This window comes from Acomys minous (assembly GCF_964271855.1).
Source record: "Acomys minous genome assembly, chromosome: 8".
NCBI lineage: Eukaryota > Metazoa > Chordata > Mammalia > Rodentia > Muridae > Acomys > Acomys minous.
The window spans coordinates 82,742,101-82,759,621 of NC_140489.1; the positions used below are offsets into that span (position 1 = coordinate 82,742,101).

The window sequence follows — 17,521 nt, forward strand, 5'->3', positions numbered from 1 at the left end:
CAGCCAGTGTGTTTCCCTTGAGAGAGAAAGAGGATGGAGTCAGAGTGCCATGGTCTTCATCTGGTAAACAGGGCAGTGCTCCCTGGGGGGGGGGGCAGGTTATGGCATTGAATGGGTCAGTGCTTGCATTTGCCAGCCAAGCACCCACCACAGTGCTCACATGTGGAAGCCGCTGTCGTCAACCATGCGTCTCCCTGTCATGTAACACACGGGATTGTAGACACACCTGGATTTGTGTATTTTTTTTTTTAACCACTTTTTATAATCGTCCTCAAGTCAGTTACAGGAAACATAAGCATGCCATTTCAGTAGGCATTGAGAACCTGGAGCCACAATAGCATCTGGGCGTATTTCACCAGAGAATGCTTAGCTTTCCCTGTTTCTACTGTTGCACTAATCCAAGAGCTGCCTGACTTCTGATAGGTTTGCTTCTCAAGGATTTCAAGACTGCCCATGGTAACAGAACGCTCCTCAAAATGCCTTTGACCACTCAGTTGGTCATCTAGGTACACCACGAGTGAGCCACCTTCCCCCTGGGAAGCTAGAGGTGGGTACCGCGTGCTGTAGGTTCATGGTGGGCATTCATCACCTCACTCATCCCAGACACTGAGTCTGTCCCTTGGATGATTGATTCTCACTGATTGTACACAGTTGGTCGACTTCTTGCCAAGAGAAAGGTAAACAAGGAAGGATATGTATCATTTTAGATCTAAAAGAGAAGCACTGTTTTCACAGATTCACTTCATAGCCTTGGAACCTGTCTACTAGAAAGGATATGTAAAAGAAAACCCCACCAGATCCAAACCTGTTCACTTGACATGTTTAGTGTGCAAATGCCAGGGCACCTATGAAACGCTGAGTGGACAGTATGCAGTAGTTGAGAAATTTGGACAGGAATCCCAAGACCTGTTAGTCCTGAGATTTCTAGGCCAGTGTGGATGGGCTCTTTTATAGGCTAGCTAGTTCCGTTCTGTAATGTGTGAGAACAAGTAGAGAAATGACCTGCCTGGGACAACAGAATAAGGGAAGCCCAGGTGGGCCTGGGAGCCTATTCCAGGAAGACAGCTTCAGGGAGAGCCACACTTGGGAGCTGAGACCCGGAATATCCAGAGGGTGTACAGGAAACTTCCTGAGGTGCCCTCCAGGCTGAGAGAGAGTCTGGTCAGTGACAGCTGCACTGAGGTGCCATGAAGATGAAGTCGGGGAGGGGATGATTGACAGAGGCTGAGTGCTTGCACGCCCCGGGGAGCGGCGAGACACGACTTACTTTCTGGAGGGACCCTATCTTTGTGCGGGCATCCAGACAGACTGCGGTGATGCGGGTAAAGCCCAGTTACGTGGCCGGTTCCATCACACCCGGGGGTTGGACACTTGCTCTCTCTCTTTTCTGTTCTTGAGGGATCTAAAAGCGACAACAGGTGTCAAGAAAACGAACGTTTACCAACTGCAGACTCATGCGGTTATCCAGCAACCTGAAGAGACCTTGGCTAAACAAAGAAATCAAGCAGGTTTCAGGGACCGGCTGGGACATCAGGCTTTTGCTCCATAGCTTTTTGGGTGTAGGTGATACTTTCAACGTTATACAATATAATCAGGAATCATAAAAGGTTTCATCTTTCATCCAAGAAAGGAAGTAAAGCACCTATCTCTAACCTTAACTCTTGATTAATTGGTTTCCCGTGTGTTACATGATAAGCTGTGTTGCTCAAAGAAATCAATGTAAATAGTGATGAGACAGTGACCTTCTTAGAGAACAAAACTCCATATTGTTTTCATTCAGCAATTTGTCCATACAGTTCAACCAGAGGGAGGTGCTGCTCAGTTCACCTGATTCCCTCTTTGGAGTGCTCTGCTCTCGTATGCCATAAACTGCAGCATTTTCCCCGCAGACTTTTCTCTCTGCAGTTAAGCAACACTGTGTCTTAGCATAGCAATTCAGAACGTTTTTTTTTTTTTTTTTGGAAAATCAACTGAACTCTCAGAAGGCACTGTAAGCAAATGACGGAAAGGGTGGCGATCCCACCTGGCAGGGTGATGGGCAATCAAAAAACGCTTCAGAAGCCGCTGGAGCAACCATTTGTTTTGATTTCTTCGTCTGTACTTGGAACCAGAGGAAGGCTCGTGTAATGCTGTGCATGCATACACAAAGTAGGAGGTCGGGCTGATCTAGAGCGCTGCCAGCTTCTCTGCAGCGCCAGCCAAGAGCCAATCAGAGCAGACGTTTGGTCCAGAATTGAATGCTGGATGCCAAAGATGTAACGATATCCTAATAGAGTCTTTCTACATCCAAATCAACCACAGTTCACCCTCATGCATTACAATGATTCTAGAAAGTATTTGAGGCCAGCTTCATCTGAATTCTAAATCATAGACTGTGACACACTGTTTTGGAATAAGTATTTGAAAATCAGTTGCTAGATCACCAATGCTGGCTTGATGCTTTGGTCCAGTAAATGCTAGAGTTAAGTTTTCTTTAGGAGTTTAGTTCCTTTATATGAATATTTCATTAATTAGGCCAATCATACTTGTTAGAAAATGCATGCATTACTTTTGGTTAAGAGTTCTTTTATATCAAGAAAAAAATTTTGAGTTTGAGTTTTATTCGTTTTGGTCTTTTAAGACAGACTGTCACCCTGTAATCCAAATTGGCCTGGATTTCAACTATGTAACACAGATTGGCTTTAAACTCATGGCATACTCCTGCTGCAGTCTCCTAAATGCTGAGATTACAAGTGTGAACCACTATACCTGGCTTGAGTTTTGGAATTTTAAAAAAACTCTTACACTTGTGTCACTTACAAGAATGTGAACTAGACAAACAACTCCCCGCATCTTACAGATGCTATTACGTCTATGTGAAGGACATTCCCCTTTTCTTTTCTGCTAACACATCATCAACATAATGTTCCTGTCTGGTGCTAGAATCTTTACAGCCAGCACTGGTGTGGACCAAACATCTCTGGCTAGCCAGCTGCTGTCCTCCCCCTATGCTTGCCTCATGGCCTCAGCCAGCCTAAGAGTAGGTCCTTGCATTTTGGTTAAAAATCATATAGATACAAAGTGAAGCCTATAATTCTGTTGCTCTTTGATTATTTTCATTATATTGATAAAGGTTAAAAAAGTAAAAAAAAAGTTTATGTCATTATAAAATAGTAAGCACACAGTAACAGTTTCAAAGGACAGTATTAATGATTTAAAATAATAAATTTAAGAGACTTTTAACTAGATACAAATGACTTGTACAGCATAAAAAACAACTTACAACTGTTATTAACTTTAATCATTAAGTAACTACTTTATCAGGACCCAGCTGTTTCTCACAAATAACATGATTTCACAGATTTTGAAACAGTTTTGAAATTAAGTGATTTTCATATTTTTTTAAAATGGCTCAAAACTTTCAGGGTCTGGAGATTGGAAGAGCATAGTCTCTCTCTCCCCTGCCTCTCTCTCCTCTCTCTCTCTCTCAGAGCTGAGGACCAAGCCCAGGGATACATGCTTGCTATCACTGAGCTAAATCCCCAATTCCTGCACAGTCTCCCTTTGATGCACTGATGAGATGGAGCCTGCCATTGCCTTCACTATTATTTTTCCTTGATTCCTTGTTTCTTGAAATCCCAATTCATTTTTTCAAACAAGAAGGAAAAAAAAATGAAGCAAACAAAAGGACAAGGCAATCTGATCAGAAACCTTGCAATAACTTAACATTAAAAAAAAAAAGTGTACTGAATTCATCCTATATCCCTTCTGCTCTGTGGAGAGGGGCAGGGAGTTGTGTGGAACACAAAGGAAGTCCTTTTCTAGTAACTTTACATCCTGAGATGTTACATGTTAGCACTTTAATAAAGGTTTTTCAGTTAGGATGTGTGGAATAAGAATAGGCACATGTGCTGTCTTCACAGAAGGAGCAGAAAAGCACAACACAGTATGTTGATGGACAGCTCCAAGCACGTTGGTGAGATATGGTCCCATAACGTTAGTTTTTCAGACCAGCTTCAATCTCTTTAACTCCACGTGTGTGTGTGTGTGTGTGCGCACGCGCGCATGCATGCATGTGTGTGTGTTTGCTTGGCTCTGAATATAACTATAGATATAGTAAAGTAAACATGGAACATGTTAATGGATAACAATAATAACTTTGTTCAGAAGCCAACCTGGGAAACTAGAGAAATGGTGACCAGTGACTTCTATCTCATGAGAAAGTTCAGATTCCCAAACTTCCCTTTCTCATGACAAAAATGTACCTTAGTACTTACTGCCCCCTCCACACCTAGGGGAAGACATCAGGACAAATTCCATGTTTTTGCATAAAAGTAAAGCAACATATAACAAGGCAAAAAGTGTCATGTGTTAGGAGGACTAGAGGAACCAGAGAAGCCATGGGGATGCAGACTCTGATGCCTAATTTGCCTCCATCATCATAGTCATTTTCGTTCTCAAGGCCAGGGTTCTGATCTGGGAACTACTACTTAGAATTCTAAAACATGAGCCTAAAATGTCTGAACAACAGCAGTCTTATGGGAAGGCATGGATTTCTTTCTCAAATTGTTTGAATTTTATCATTTTCAAAACTCCAACTAAAAATCTCAGTTCATCATGTCTTATTCAAAGGCCAGCTCCATCATTTAATACATCTGTGCAGCATTTTATGGTGTTTCAAGGAAAGCCTGCAGCTCCAGGACACCAGAATTTATTGGCCGTCCTTGTATGCTCTCCTCTGGTTTTCTGTTGCTTGTCTTTGTCGTGAATGGGAAGCCCGTATCCAGGCATTAGTCAACCGGTAACACTCAGAGCCCTGGCTAAGGCTGCTGCCAGCTTGGAATTGTCATAGCGATATCCAGCTGGCCATGGAGCTATGAACACACGCTCAGAGGAGGAAGGTACACACCAGTGCCACGATAGAGGTGATGCAGTTTTCCTGATTGTTCTAAGTTTGTTCAGCAACTGATTTTCAAACGAAATTCCTGAATCTCACGATCAGGTCCATAGTGAGGAAACTAAGTATTCATAATATACATAATAAAATGAAGAGCAGAAAACAGGAACATTTTGGGTGATAATACAGAAAGGATTTAAAGAACTACCAATTTCATATTTTATCTAGGTTCTTTCTTAGTTCTGAGTCTGAGGAATCAACCATACCAAAGTGCTTGCTATGTGAAGTTGAATCAAGATCCGTCCCAATTGCAGGTGGATATAGATGCTACCAAGAACATGAAGTCATCCCATCGGGTTGGCTAAGTTAAATATATAGATGCATGCAAATACCTGCTCACATATCTCATAAAGTAAATGTCAGTTAAATCAGCATACTGGATAGTTTTGAGATTTTTTTTTAAAAACAATACACAGTACTTGAAAATAGAGACATAACTTTCCACAATGCGATGGAGCTAGTAAGGGGAAGACTATCCTAGAGAAGTTGCTCTTGGTTTCAGCCGTGGCTACTCCGTGTCTTGCATGGCAAGTGGCTTCCTTAGCTAACTTTCATAGATAATTAATGTGCAGTCACTGTCCTTATCTCACACCATCGGTCATCTTGTTGCTGTTCAATTCCTTTTGGGTATTTTCTTTGGGGGCAGTTTCATCAATAACTGTCACTAGGTGATAATTTTATAAATCATGAAGCCATCTACTCAATCCAGTTTATGAAGAAAGTGCCTCCTATCTGATTGACTGATTGTTACCTAAACTCTTGCCACTATCCAGCCCAGATTATGGTTCCTTTGTATTAGCACGGCTCGGCCCTAATGGTCTCTATCACAGGTGTGTCTGTGCACTAGCCCTGCCTTCTCCACTAATGTCTTTTCACACTTTCATCCTCTCTATCTACTCTAATGACAGCACATTTAGTTGTTTTATATATTTCTCAGACAAATATTTTATTTGTTCTATAGACAAATTATCATATGATATAGTTCTAGCATAAATTCTAAGAATGTGCATTAGACATTAGACAAAATGAGATAGATCATGATTTATAGTCTACCAGACTGTTATCAGTATCTCTCACTTAGCTCACATTTGCCTGGAGCAACTTACGTTAGGTAGAAATATTACCTTTACCATAGTATGGCTTTTTGACATGGCTGTCACTGGATTTGGATTTTCTGTCGTCCCCAGCCAGCTGTCTTGGAGACTGGTCCTCATAGGATCTCAGGTTATCCCTTCTCCCAGCGTCCATGGCCATCTTCTCCCGCATGGCCTTGGCTCTCTCTGTCTCCAAGGCAATGGCTTTCTCTAGCAGAGTCAGGTTGCCCTTAGTCATGTCAAACACCTCCTCAGACCTGTCTGAGTTCACTGAGGTGGTGTCATCATCCCTTTCATGACACCCATCCTCCTTGGCACAGCTGGAGAACGTTCTAGACCTAGGGCTTAGCTGCTCCTCCAGCCGCATAAGGTTCATCATATCTGAGTAGCTCCTGTCTGGTGTCCTCCCAGGGAAGTCATCCTCTTGCCGGACGTGTTGGCGCACACTCATGTTGGGTGGCTGACTCCTGTCCTGCGGGTTGGTCTCGCTGAGTTTCCTGGCCAGGTCAAAGCACTGGTTCCTCAGACACTCTAGACTACTTAGACACACTTCCTCATCACTCTCCTCCACCATCTTCTCCATGAGTCCATTGTTCATGGGCTTTCCTAGCATGACATAGTTCATATTTCTACTGTCTTGCTGGGACATTCCCTCGGCGTAACTTCTGTCACTGATGTTCTCTGATAGCACAACACCGTGTCCTTGTGCTAACAGCTTAAGGGAGTCCACTGTTTCTCTAACAACATCACTGTCTAAATCTAGACTCAGTTCACTTTTCCGGCCGAGGTTTTCATTTTTGTCACTGTCGTCCTCCAAACTATTGGAGGTGTTACTGTTCATTTCTGACTCCGTCCTGGCCCGGTACGCTGCATCCTCAGCAATTTTGCCAAGGTTTAATAGCGACTTGGCTACCAGCTCATCATAGTTGTCATACTCATCATTGTTGTTATCATCCTTTTCTGTGTCCTGCATTATTCGAGTACAACTCATTTGATGGTCTTCTGTAAAGAAACAGAGAAGAAAAAGGGAAAGAGAAGAGTGGCTAGTCTATGAAGCTCATTGCTGTAGCATGGACAGCAAGCTCACCCTATTTGTCCTAGAAGAGACCCTTATAAGACATCTGCTGCTGGGTAGAAAATGTAGACATAAAGAAAATGAGTCATGCTAAAGAACAGGGGGCCAACTTACGAAATCCACAGAGAGCTATACACTCTTTTAGTTAACCTTAAGGTTAGCTACTAAACATGACAAACATAAAAGTATGCATTTCTTGTTTTTTAATACTTTGGTTTACCACCTACGTAGCTTTATTCACAGCTAACGGTTGGCCTACCAACTACATCCGTACTATCACTGAACTTTCTAAAAGTTCTTGAACTTTCCTTTTTGCTAACTCTAGAGGTTCTCTGTAACCTCCTTTAAGTGGCTTGCTTCCAAATATACCTAGGCAGTATAGAGGACAATCCCAGGTTTCTGAAGTCACACAGAGGGGACACCGTTAGGAAGTTCCCTGCCATAAGAACACTGAATTGAGAAGTTTGATTGTGATAGCTTCCAGTCAGTGTATCAAGGCCCACAGTGAAGTGACAGGAGCTATATACAGTGACAGGAGGAAGGAAGGGGACAAAGGCTTCCTGTCCTCACCTGGACAAATTGTCATGCATAGTGACCACAGGTCAGTGGATCTGAAGAGGCTGGTTTACTGTGACACTCAGTCTATCATTTAATTTGAAATATTGTAGTAATACATTCTCCCATCTCATCAGCTTGAAGAAACATGAATAAGATATACTCAACCTCAAAATACTTAGAGAAAGTCATTTTCAAAGTCCATGTTAGGCATGACGCAAACCCCTCTATTTCATCAGAAACCCATTTGGCTTTCACTCACAGAGCAGTTGGGATTGAATCTCTGTTCACAACTCTACACAATTGCTGTCATCTGCATTGCGAAACATAGATAATAATAAATGAGTTTTCAAATGCATTCCCCTTTGGTTGGATGGTTAACGGATGCCATTTCACATCTGTCCTTTGTTTCCATGATTCAAATGCCAGAGATCTTTTAGAGTTTCATAATGACTTAGAGGAATGAGGCATATCGACTAGCTGCAAACACCAGCTGACTAAAGCTGAGATACTGAACCTCTGGTGCTTTCCTCATGGATTTTATGCAGAAAAGGTTCATGTTAGCAAAAAAGAGATTTGGAGCTCAATATAGCAATAACTGAAAATAACATCCCACCTGGAGTCAACAAATATTTAGGACCTGACCCATTCTCCAAACACCAGCATGTGTTACTTAGAGGGCACCTCTTGCTGTGTGAACCAGATTCTCTCTTTCTGGACACAAACATCTTCATTTCACCACACTCTGCCTGTGCCATTTTCCTTATTATAAGGATAAAATTGTCATCAAAGAGCAGCAGAAAGAAAGAAAACAGAACTAGCAAACATAATCACAAATGTGGCAAGGCTAATCGCAGATGCACACCTTGCTGCTGGCTGGCTGCTCAGCTTTTGGAAGCTAAGTGCACCTTGTTCTTATGAGTCTTTGGAAATGTGATTTTTATATTCTCCTTTTGATTTATACACTTTGTTACGTTCATGGGGGTATAACTGGATCATCCTTGGGAAGGACAAAGCTGTTCTATTCATATACAGCAACTGTGATGCTTGGGTAATTGCCACCATTACCTGTAGATTATCAACCATGAGATGAATTTGTAAACCATGATTTGGAAGCGGACAGTGTGTACCAAGAGCTGGAATGTTAAAACACTTAAAGTGTATCTTTGACTATATGTAGGCACATGTGCCACAATATCTGTCTGAAGGTCTGAGGGCAGTTTGGGGACATCCTCTCTTTACCCCATGTGAAAACTGAGTTGGTAAAGTGCTTCTATGCAAGCCTAAGGATCTGAGTTTGATCTCCAGCAGCCACAGAGAAGCCAAATGTGGTGGCACATGCCTGTCATCTGGGCATAGAGAAAGTGGAGACAGGAGGCGTGCTGGCCAGCCAGCCTCGCCTGATTAGTGAGCCCCAGTTCAGCGAGAGACCCTGCAATTAAAAATAAGGTGGAATGTTATGGAAGAAGGTACCTTATGTTGTTCTCTGGCTGCCATATGTGCATGCAATGCATATGCACGCCGGCACAAACATGTGTGCCCACATAGACACACACAAGAAGGAGGAAGTCATTGAATGCAATAACTAGACCAAAAACATATTCCTGTCTGATCTCTATTGGTATATCTAAGCTCAAACTGAATTCTGCTTTGGAAAAGGACAAGGCTCTCATGAGCCTTTATCAGCAAATGTGGCAGTATAATGCTGTTGGTTCTCCACTTACTCACCTCAGGATTGTTCTCAGATATTTTGCCTGTTCCGCTTTCTACAGGACATGCCTAAGGAGTACATCTTACCCCTTTGTTATCAATCTGTGTCACCTTTCCCCAAGAAGATGAAAAAATGGTTAAGTATCCCATAATATTCCAGCCATGCTGGCCCATGAAGCTGAGGAACTGCCAGGAAAGTGCCAGGCTTTCTCTAACACGTGTAGCAGGCCCACTTCTCACAGGAAAGTGCACCAGGAGAACACTGCACATGCGCTGGTGGTCTTGTGAGGCAGAAATTGGAAGCTATGCAACTGGACCCATCACTCTTTTGCTGCTTGTTGATTGTGAGAGGACAGTGGCCTTTCAGAGTCATGATGACCTCATCTGTAAGACAGGCATACGTATCTGCCTGGCCTCTCCTGGAATGTTTCTACAAGCTCAAGAGTGAGGCACACAGACTACACGAATTTTAAATGCCTGGCATGGGTGGTAGTTGTTTTCTGGTACTTTCTCTCCCAGAGCAGATGCCTGGAAAAGCCAGCCTATTCAAGGAGGGAATCTGGAAACAGGCAACGGGGAATGCATCTGAAGATGGAGCGTGCTGCACGATTTGGCCTTTCTTCAAGTTAGTAATGCTTGATGTCATCTGAGGCCTCGTGAGTGACAGCAGCAAATGTGGAAATGGCTGAGAATGTGACATTTAGGGCCAAATCCTTAGAGTTTAATAGAATTCCTCCAGTTACCATTATTTAACTGTTTCAAAGCCTCCCCTAAAGTCAACTCCTAGTTATATGGCCTAATGGAGGGAAACAGGCTCCAGGCCATCAGCAAACAGCTTCTAAGCTAAGGCCCTGCCTCAAGCCTTGCCTGGAGTGTCATGATGAGCATTTAGAATTCCATGTCTGCCTTTCCATATTCAAACCATTTACCACCTCATTGTCTTTCTGCTGAGGCTAACATTGAGAAGACTTTATCATAGCCATGGGTTTTGGCAAATAGTCTAGAATTTTCTGTACCAAACAGGGAATAGAAATGTGATACAAATATTCCAGCTCACCAAACTTTTAGGAGTCAATATTTCCTGTTTCTCTCTAGTGATTAATGTTTTTTCAAAGATGGGGATGTATTTGTAATGAACAAAGCACTCTTCAGAAAATAAATGCACATGTTTATATTCTAAGTGGACAGTATGAACGTGAATATCAAGGTGTGCAGAGAAAAAAGAATGCTGTGTTCTCTCTGTAGTACTGTGCTTGGGATTCGCCATCTCACAGAGCCCCAGGGATAGGCTGAGACTGGGAACCACCTCTCAACCTGTCCATTCCCAGGGGTTCCCCAGGCAAACCATAGAATTTTTATATGGAAACGGCAATTAGAAGAGCTTGGGTTGATCCACTTCCAAAGGATGGAACTGAGCCCAGAGGAAGAGGTGCTTTTGTGGCTGAGCCCGGATCTGCCTGTGTTATTACCAGCTGGCCACCTGCCTCAGTGTTAACTGCTGCTACACAAGTGATGTTGATTCCTGTGTGGCCTTTATCAATGTGGTTCCACAACTCACCTCCTCTGAGCTTGAGTGCTAGAAGATTTTTATACTACACAGACAAAAATCACACGGTTGAAAATTTTTCCTAGAATGGCTGGAATTTCATATGCTGGCTTTGCACTAGAGTTTGTCTCTAAAAGACACAACTTTTAAAATACTTGATACTGATAAAGCCACGTACATACACATTACACAGACAGTAAAGAGCAGTGTGTGTGTGTGTGTGTGTGTGTGTGTGTATGTGTGTGTGTGTATGTGTGTGTGTGTGTGTGTGTGTGTGTGTGTTTTATCTAGCCAATGGAATTCAGAAGAACACAAGGCCAGTCTTATGGTGGTAGAGGTCTGTTTATCTTTCTGACCTTTGTAGAGACCCCAAGAAAGATTCTCTGGTGGCCACTACTCCTGAAAGGCAACTACAGAAAGATACAAGTCACATGTGCTCAAGTGACAGAACTGAAAGACCATACTGGGATGCTGTGCATGATTACTTCACCAGTCTTCTGTACTGCCTGTTTCCATAGAAACCAGACTGCAGTATTCTTGGAAGAGGAACACAGTGGGCTTGGTGCAGACTAGGAGCTAGACATACAGTTCTCTCTCTTCAGGTAAGGCAGATCTCTGCTGTACACCCCCTCGGGTGACTACTGCTATTCTCAGCATCTGTCTTCTGGCTTTCTCTCCCTTTGATACTCCTTATTGGCCTTGCAGGAATTGAGGACATGTTTCAATCACAACTTTTTGAGACTTGCACTGGGGTTGCCAGCTCAGCTGGCCTGCTACCGACCAGTGTCTTGACTAATGCAATTTAGGTCCATTTGGGTTTGAGAAGGTGTATTAATTTTCACATTGCTCTGACTAAATACTTGACAGACTTAAGGTAAGGGGGAAAGGACTTATTTTGACTCATAATTAAGATGATGGATGCATATGACAAAAGCATGTAGTCAGGACCCTTCACAAATTAGGAAGCAACTCACCTGGCTTCCCCTGCCCTGTCTTTTCTTAATTTAGTCAAGGACTAGCCTGTGAGATGTACCCACCACCCAATTCAGGGCAGGTCTTCCCTCTTTCTTCAAACATCTCTGGAATCTCTCTCAAAGATAGACCCAGAGTCTGTCCTCTAGGAAATCCCAAAACAAAAATGGAGAGTAACCATCACAGAAGGTTAGGAAATTAGATAAGGCCTGTACTCTGGATGGATATTCAAGACAGCCCTAGGCTAACCAAATGAGATAGGAAAGCAGGTGAAAAGCACTTAAAGAAGCTAACAGAGGGCAGATCTTCACGGCCCATAATTCTGCAAAGTATAACCCAGGAGCTCTTGTCACACCCCCTGCACTTGAGGCAGGCCACAGCCAGCATGCATCTCCTTTCTCGTCTTCCTTCTACCACCCCAGGTGCATGGTGCAGCACATGTGACATCTTCCTGGATGGTAGGAGAGAAGTTGTCCTGTAGCCCATTGCTTTTCAGTATGAAGGCTTCTGCATTCAGAGCCTCCAGACTGTGACTTCATGGGGATGGGACCCCCACCCTCTTGGCATCCATCCCTGCTTTAGGGGGCAGGACAGTTTCTGGATATAGTACCTTCCATAGCCCCAGGATCATAGTGCCCTGCTCTAAGTGGACCAACAGGAGTTCAGCTGAGCTAGGCAACAGCCCCTGATGCAAGGAGGGTGGGAATGGGACAGAGTGGCACGGGCACATCAGACCTAGATGGTTCTAACTATGGCCACCACAGTTACAACTCTCCTGCTTTCTAATTACACTTTATGTAATGTTGCTGTTTGCTTTGTTGCTGGTCTTGTAAGAAGCATTTTGTGTTCACATCTCATGCAGGGTTTTCTGTGTTCTTAAGGGTTGTAACTTGAACCTACTAAAATCCTTCTCACTGCTGGAACATGGGGGAAGTTCTCACATCACATTTGGAGAAAGGCAGGCACCCTGTTTGCCATCAGCATGCCCTCCTTGGCAAAGTGTCTCTAGCTTCCACCTGATTTTTTTCTCCACCATCTCCAGATGTTTTATCATACCCAGTACTTGTAGATATCCTGAGGATTGGAGAGCAGGGTTGTCTCAAACCCAACCCTTTCTCCCCATTCTCAGAGTCCCAAGTGCTAGTTCCTATCTGACCAGTATCCTTAGGGGGACAGCATGTGTCTAACAAGAGCCAAATAGAAGAGGTAGGAGGGGTGACCTGGAGAGTGAGCCGTGGAGGGGAGTTTGTTTTCAGATAGTAATAAAATGCCTTCTCTCTTGAAAATGAATGGCTGATATTTGCCTCTAATTTCTTATAGTCAGTGAAATTTGTATGGTTAAGAGGGACTTTTCAAAACAAATGTAAATAGGACCTTTTGGTAGTAATTCCTCCCCATAGAATAACTGTGCAGGTAGATGGCGGTAGGGGATGAGAAGTTTGCAGGCTCCCTTTTGGTTCCTTCCAAGGCTTTCAGAGGTTTATATCACAGTCCTTCCTGTATCTGACACTGTCACTGAAGGGGAAGATGCTACCTACTCCTGGGTTCCACCTTTGAAGCTTTTGCCTCTCAAGACTGAGGTCCTTAGGATACAGGCTGATTCCATTCCACAAGGACTACTTTATTTTCCTTCAGGAGTCCCTCTGTCCCACCTGAAGGAGAAGAGGAGCTGCTGACGGGGGACAAGTAGGTGGTATCTAGGGAGGGCAGCACTGGAGCTGGCAGGAGGATTCTGAACACAGATGCAATTCCAGTCTCCATAAATCCCGATTCTCATATCTGCCTATCTGCTACTCTCAAGCAGCTCATTCCCATGAGCCTTTGCTTTTGTTGCTGCTAAATACTGACATAATTTTGATGTGCCACACCCAATTCCTCCAAGTGAATTTCCAGCCTCTTTTCTGAAAGCTATGTTGCTCTGACTTCATTCTCAATCCTAGCCAAGTGCACTGAGAACTTGAGCTCCCTGTCTGAAGACAGACTCAGTAGTTGATTTTGTCTGCTCCATGCCTGGTTGCACTTTGCTGTCAATCTAACCTTGTAAATCAATCCAGCTTGTGGCATGGCCAATGCCTCTGTCACTCCTGAACAAGCTCTGACATGGTCTTGCGTTGCCTACCAAATCAGGACTGAGAGTACACAGACTGGCTCATAGCTGCCTACTTGTGACACCTTCTTCTCCCACTGAGTCACCTGCTCAGAAGTGATCCTGGTTCCTGACATTGTCTTAAAGTTTATACTCTGATGAAAGGGAGCAAAGGTTTGGATGTTCCCCAAACTTCCCAAAGATGCTAAGATGTCAGCTGCTCAGCTGATCATGGAAACATACTTTCCACACAGTCTGTCCCAGGAAACTGAGGTACAGAGAGAGTAATTAATGGCTACCTAGGATAAAGAGGTGCCCATGGAGTTCTAGCAACCATCCGTTTACACCAACTAAATCCTGGCATTTCTAGTATTCCTAATTAAACAGAAACAGGTAGAACCCTTGGAAAGGGTGTAAGATTGGCCTTGTCACCAGGCTGAAGACAAATGCTATGGCTGTCACATTTTGCATGAGTCATTCCTGGAATACTGGGTGGGGATGACCCTCATTGACACTCATGTATCAAGTCACATTTAGAACTCAACAGTGAAACAAAAAGATGACATCCGGTAGTTACAGGCATTAAACAGATAGAACATGAACATACCCTGCGGCATCAGTACATTGCATGCTATGAAGAAGAAAAAAGCTGGATGGGCCTGTAGGGAGGACAGAAAGCCAGAGCGGGAGGATGAAGCCAGTTCTCATAAGGAAGGAGACCTTTGCCAGAGGCTAGAAGTGGTGAGGACTGGGAACAGTGATTCCAGCAACCTCAAGGTAATCCCACTAGCTAGCTTTGCTCCGAGAGGTGGCAATTTCCCAGGACTGTGGTTTCTGATACCTTTCTGCAGTCCACATGCCACTCTCTCCTTGTAGATGAGGGAAATCATCCAAAAAGGATTTCTGGTTCCTGAATTCAAGGTCATAAGGCTGGCTATGCTTCTTATAGTAGGAGTCATAGTGGTTTGGGTCCCAACCTTGTTAAAGGCTGTTTCCTCTGACTTTCCCTGGCTGACAGAGCCTGTGAACCACGTGAAGGAGGCAGGCAATAGCCAGGCAGGGCCCTTGAAGCTGCCAGATCCAGCCCTCAGCACCCTTGTTTCACACTTAAGCACACTGATTCTAGGGCTGTAGACCAGTGCGGAGGAATGAGGCTTCCTAGAGGAAACAATAACCCATAGGTTGCTTGACTTCATGCTCCTACTTCCCAAGTGCGGGAACTGCAGTCTTATACAAATCCTTTCCATGTTAGATGGTAGTAGCCATTGAACTTGGGGCTTCATAAATCCCAGGCAAGCTTCCTACCAACTGTAGCCCCCTACCTTGTCCATTTTGTAAGTAAAACAAAATCTCCTGTACAATGAAATGAGGCAGATGGAAGGAGAAATAATTTCTACCAGGGAACCAAGCCACTTTTAACTTAGGAACTGTTAACTGTGTTTCTTTTTTAAAGTTTTCATTCATTAGGGAACTCAGTTAAAGGAATGTGAAGGAAATTTCATTTAGCCATAAGGTTTTGATGAGATTCTTAATGACACTTGGGCACTGGCTTCTCTAGATTTGAAGATTTAAAAATAATAGTATAGTCATATCATCCCATCCATGAGTTCTCTGAGATGACAATGACATGTTGACCAGTTCCTCCTGTTGCACTCTTGGTGACTGTCTGTTCCTCCCTCTGCCTGTTTCTGTCTTTCTGCCTCTTTGCCTGCTTGTTTCTCAGTGTCACTCATTGTCTCTGCCTATTCCCCACCTTCTGTCTGTCTGTCTTTTCATCTCCAGGTCAGAGTGTTAGCCTTAACTGGCCAACCCTAAGGACTGCTTGCTCATAAAGCAGGTGTTAGTCTGGCTGTGTAGCCTAGGGAAGGGGTAGGTGGGGGTGGGGCAATCTTGACCCTTCTGTCTCCAGAGCAAGGCTGCAGGAAGTGTGCCACTTACAGGACAGTGCTGGCTTGGGAGGGAACCCTTCTTCGTCCCTGGCAGAGGCTTACCAGTCCTCAGCATCCAAGTGTGTTCTTGTCTTCAGCTTGAATTCTCAAAGCTATCACTTCAGTGTGCATTGCTCAGTTCTTCATTCTTCCAGGCCTGTGTATGTGCTCTTGCCTATTTTACTCGGTCGTTATTGAAACAAAAAAGAAAAGAAAACTCTAACCTAAACATAAAAGCTTCAGCCAGCCCAGTACCTTCTGAGTATACAGGAAACATACAGCCTGCTGGAGACGATGTTCAGGCATTCTGAGACCTTGTCCTGGTGCGGTCGCAGAAAACACTCTTCCTTGTTGCCTATCTCTTAGGCACGCCCCTTCCCCTGTGGAGCTAGGAAAATAGTCTTATGAACCCCGATCATCCCCAGGGCAGAGCAGGCGTGCCGAGGTCAGTGCTCCAAGTAGGCAAAGCCATTGGTTGGGGGTTTTACAAAGCTGAGTAAATGCAGGGGTGATTATCATACAGTCTCTTTTGATTATGACTGCAGCATTACATTTGCAAACAGTTCGGGCTTGTCTTTTATGTCTTGTGCCTGCTTTAGGCTGCAGAGCAAAACAAGGAAAGAGTGAAGGGGTGAGTCTTATTTTACAAGGAGGCCTAAGAGGCCGGGTGACCTTTTCAAGATGAGTGGCATGGGCAGAGCTGGGATCTCCCCCTGGTGCCATGCTTCACTGTGACCATACAGTACTTGGGGTAAAAATGAAGTGAACAAGACACACTATTCTGCTGATTCTCTGCAGTGGACTCTAACAAGCCACGTGATTTCCTGTTTTCAGTACTGTAGAAAAGGCTAGCTTCTATCACGTTAGGAATGTGTTTGCCTCTTAAGAGTATGAAGCACTATAAGTTCATTTTCTGATTTGATAAAATTTGTTTTATAGTTAAGCAAAAACTTGACTGGAGCAGGATTTTTTATTATTATTATTATTATTATTATTATTATTATTATTATTATTATTATTATTATTATTATTATGGACTGACACTTAGAAAGATCCTACCAGAGGCTTTCTCATTCTCAAGCTGCTGTGCCATCTACTTCAGTGCACCTGCGTTCCCAGTATCCCCACAAAAGACTTCTGTGTATGTTGAGAAGGTTAATTTTAAGAAGATAAAATCCACCATATTCTTTCTCCCAACTGTGACCACAGCCTTCCTCAGGTGAAGCCTTGCATACTAAACACATCATCTCTGTGCTGTGCTGGTCTCAGAACTCATTGCTTTTTCTGCTGACTACAGTAGAACACTGGCTGGCTAATTCTGATTTTCACAGTCTGTCTGCATTTCAGCTTGCTTCCCTCATCAGGGACCTGTCCCTGGGAAAGATACAGAAGGATAATTGGCTAATCAATATGGAGAGCAACGCCCTGAGGGGAGACTAGGGAGTTGTGGGGCCTCAGTGCAGACTGCTCAGCACCTTTATCCTCTTCCCTCATGACCACACCAGTCACTGCCTCACACGTGATCAGAACCTGAGTGCAGCTGGGGGCCCTACACATCACTGTTTGGAAGAAAACACACCCCCAGAAAAGCTTACAATTAGAAAGCCGCTTCTGTGAGG

General features: G+C 43.8%; 1 protein-coding gene across 13 annotated transcripts in view; it reads right to left on the bottom strand.

Moving 5' to 3' along the window:
* Window positions 1-17,521, bottom strand: part of MYT1L (myelin transcription factor 1 like) — a 403,682-nt gene that overhangs the window by 99,625 nt on the left and 286,536 nt on the right. For 6 of the 13 annotated variants that reach the window (XM_084791226.1, XM_084791228.1, XM_084791232.1 and 3 more), the window contains exons 10-11: window positions 6,061-7,032; window positions 1,268-1,402 (exon numbers count right to left, since the gene is read on the bottom strand). In XM_084791226.1, the coding sequence (XP_084647352.1) occupies window positions 1,268-1,402; window positions 6,061-7,032 (1,107 nt within the window). The remainder of the gene's footprint in view (window positions 1-1,267; window positions 1,403-6,060; window positions 7,033-17,521) is intronic. The other 7 variants (XM_084791222.1, XM_084791233.1, XM_084791230.1 and 4 more) reach the window with 3 other exon arrangements.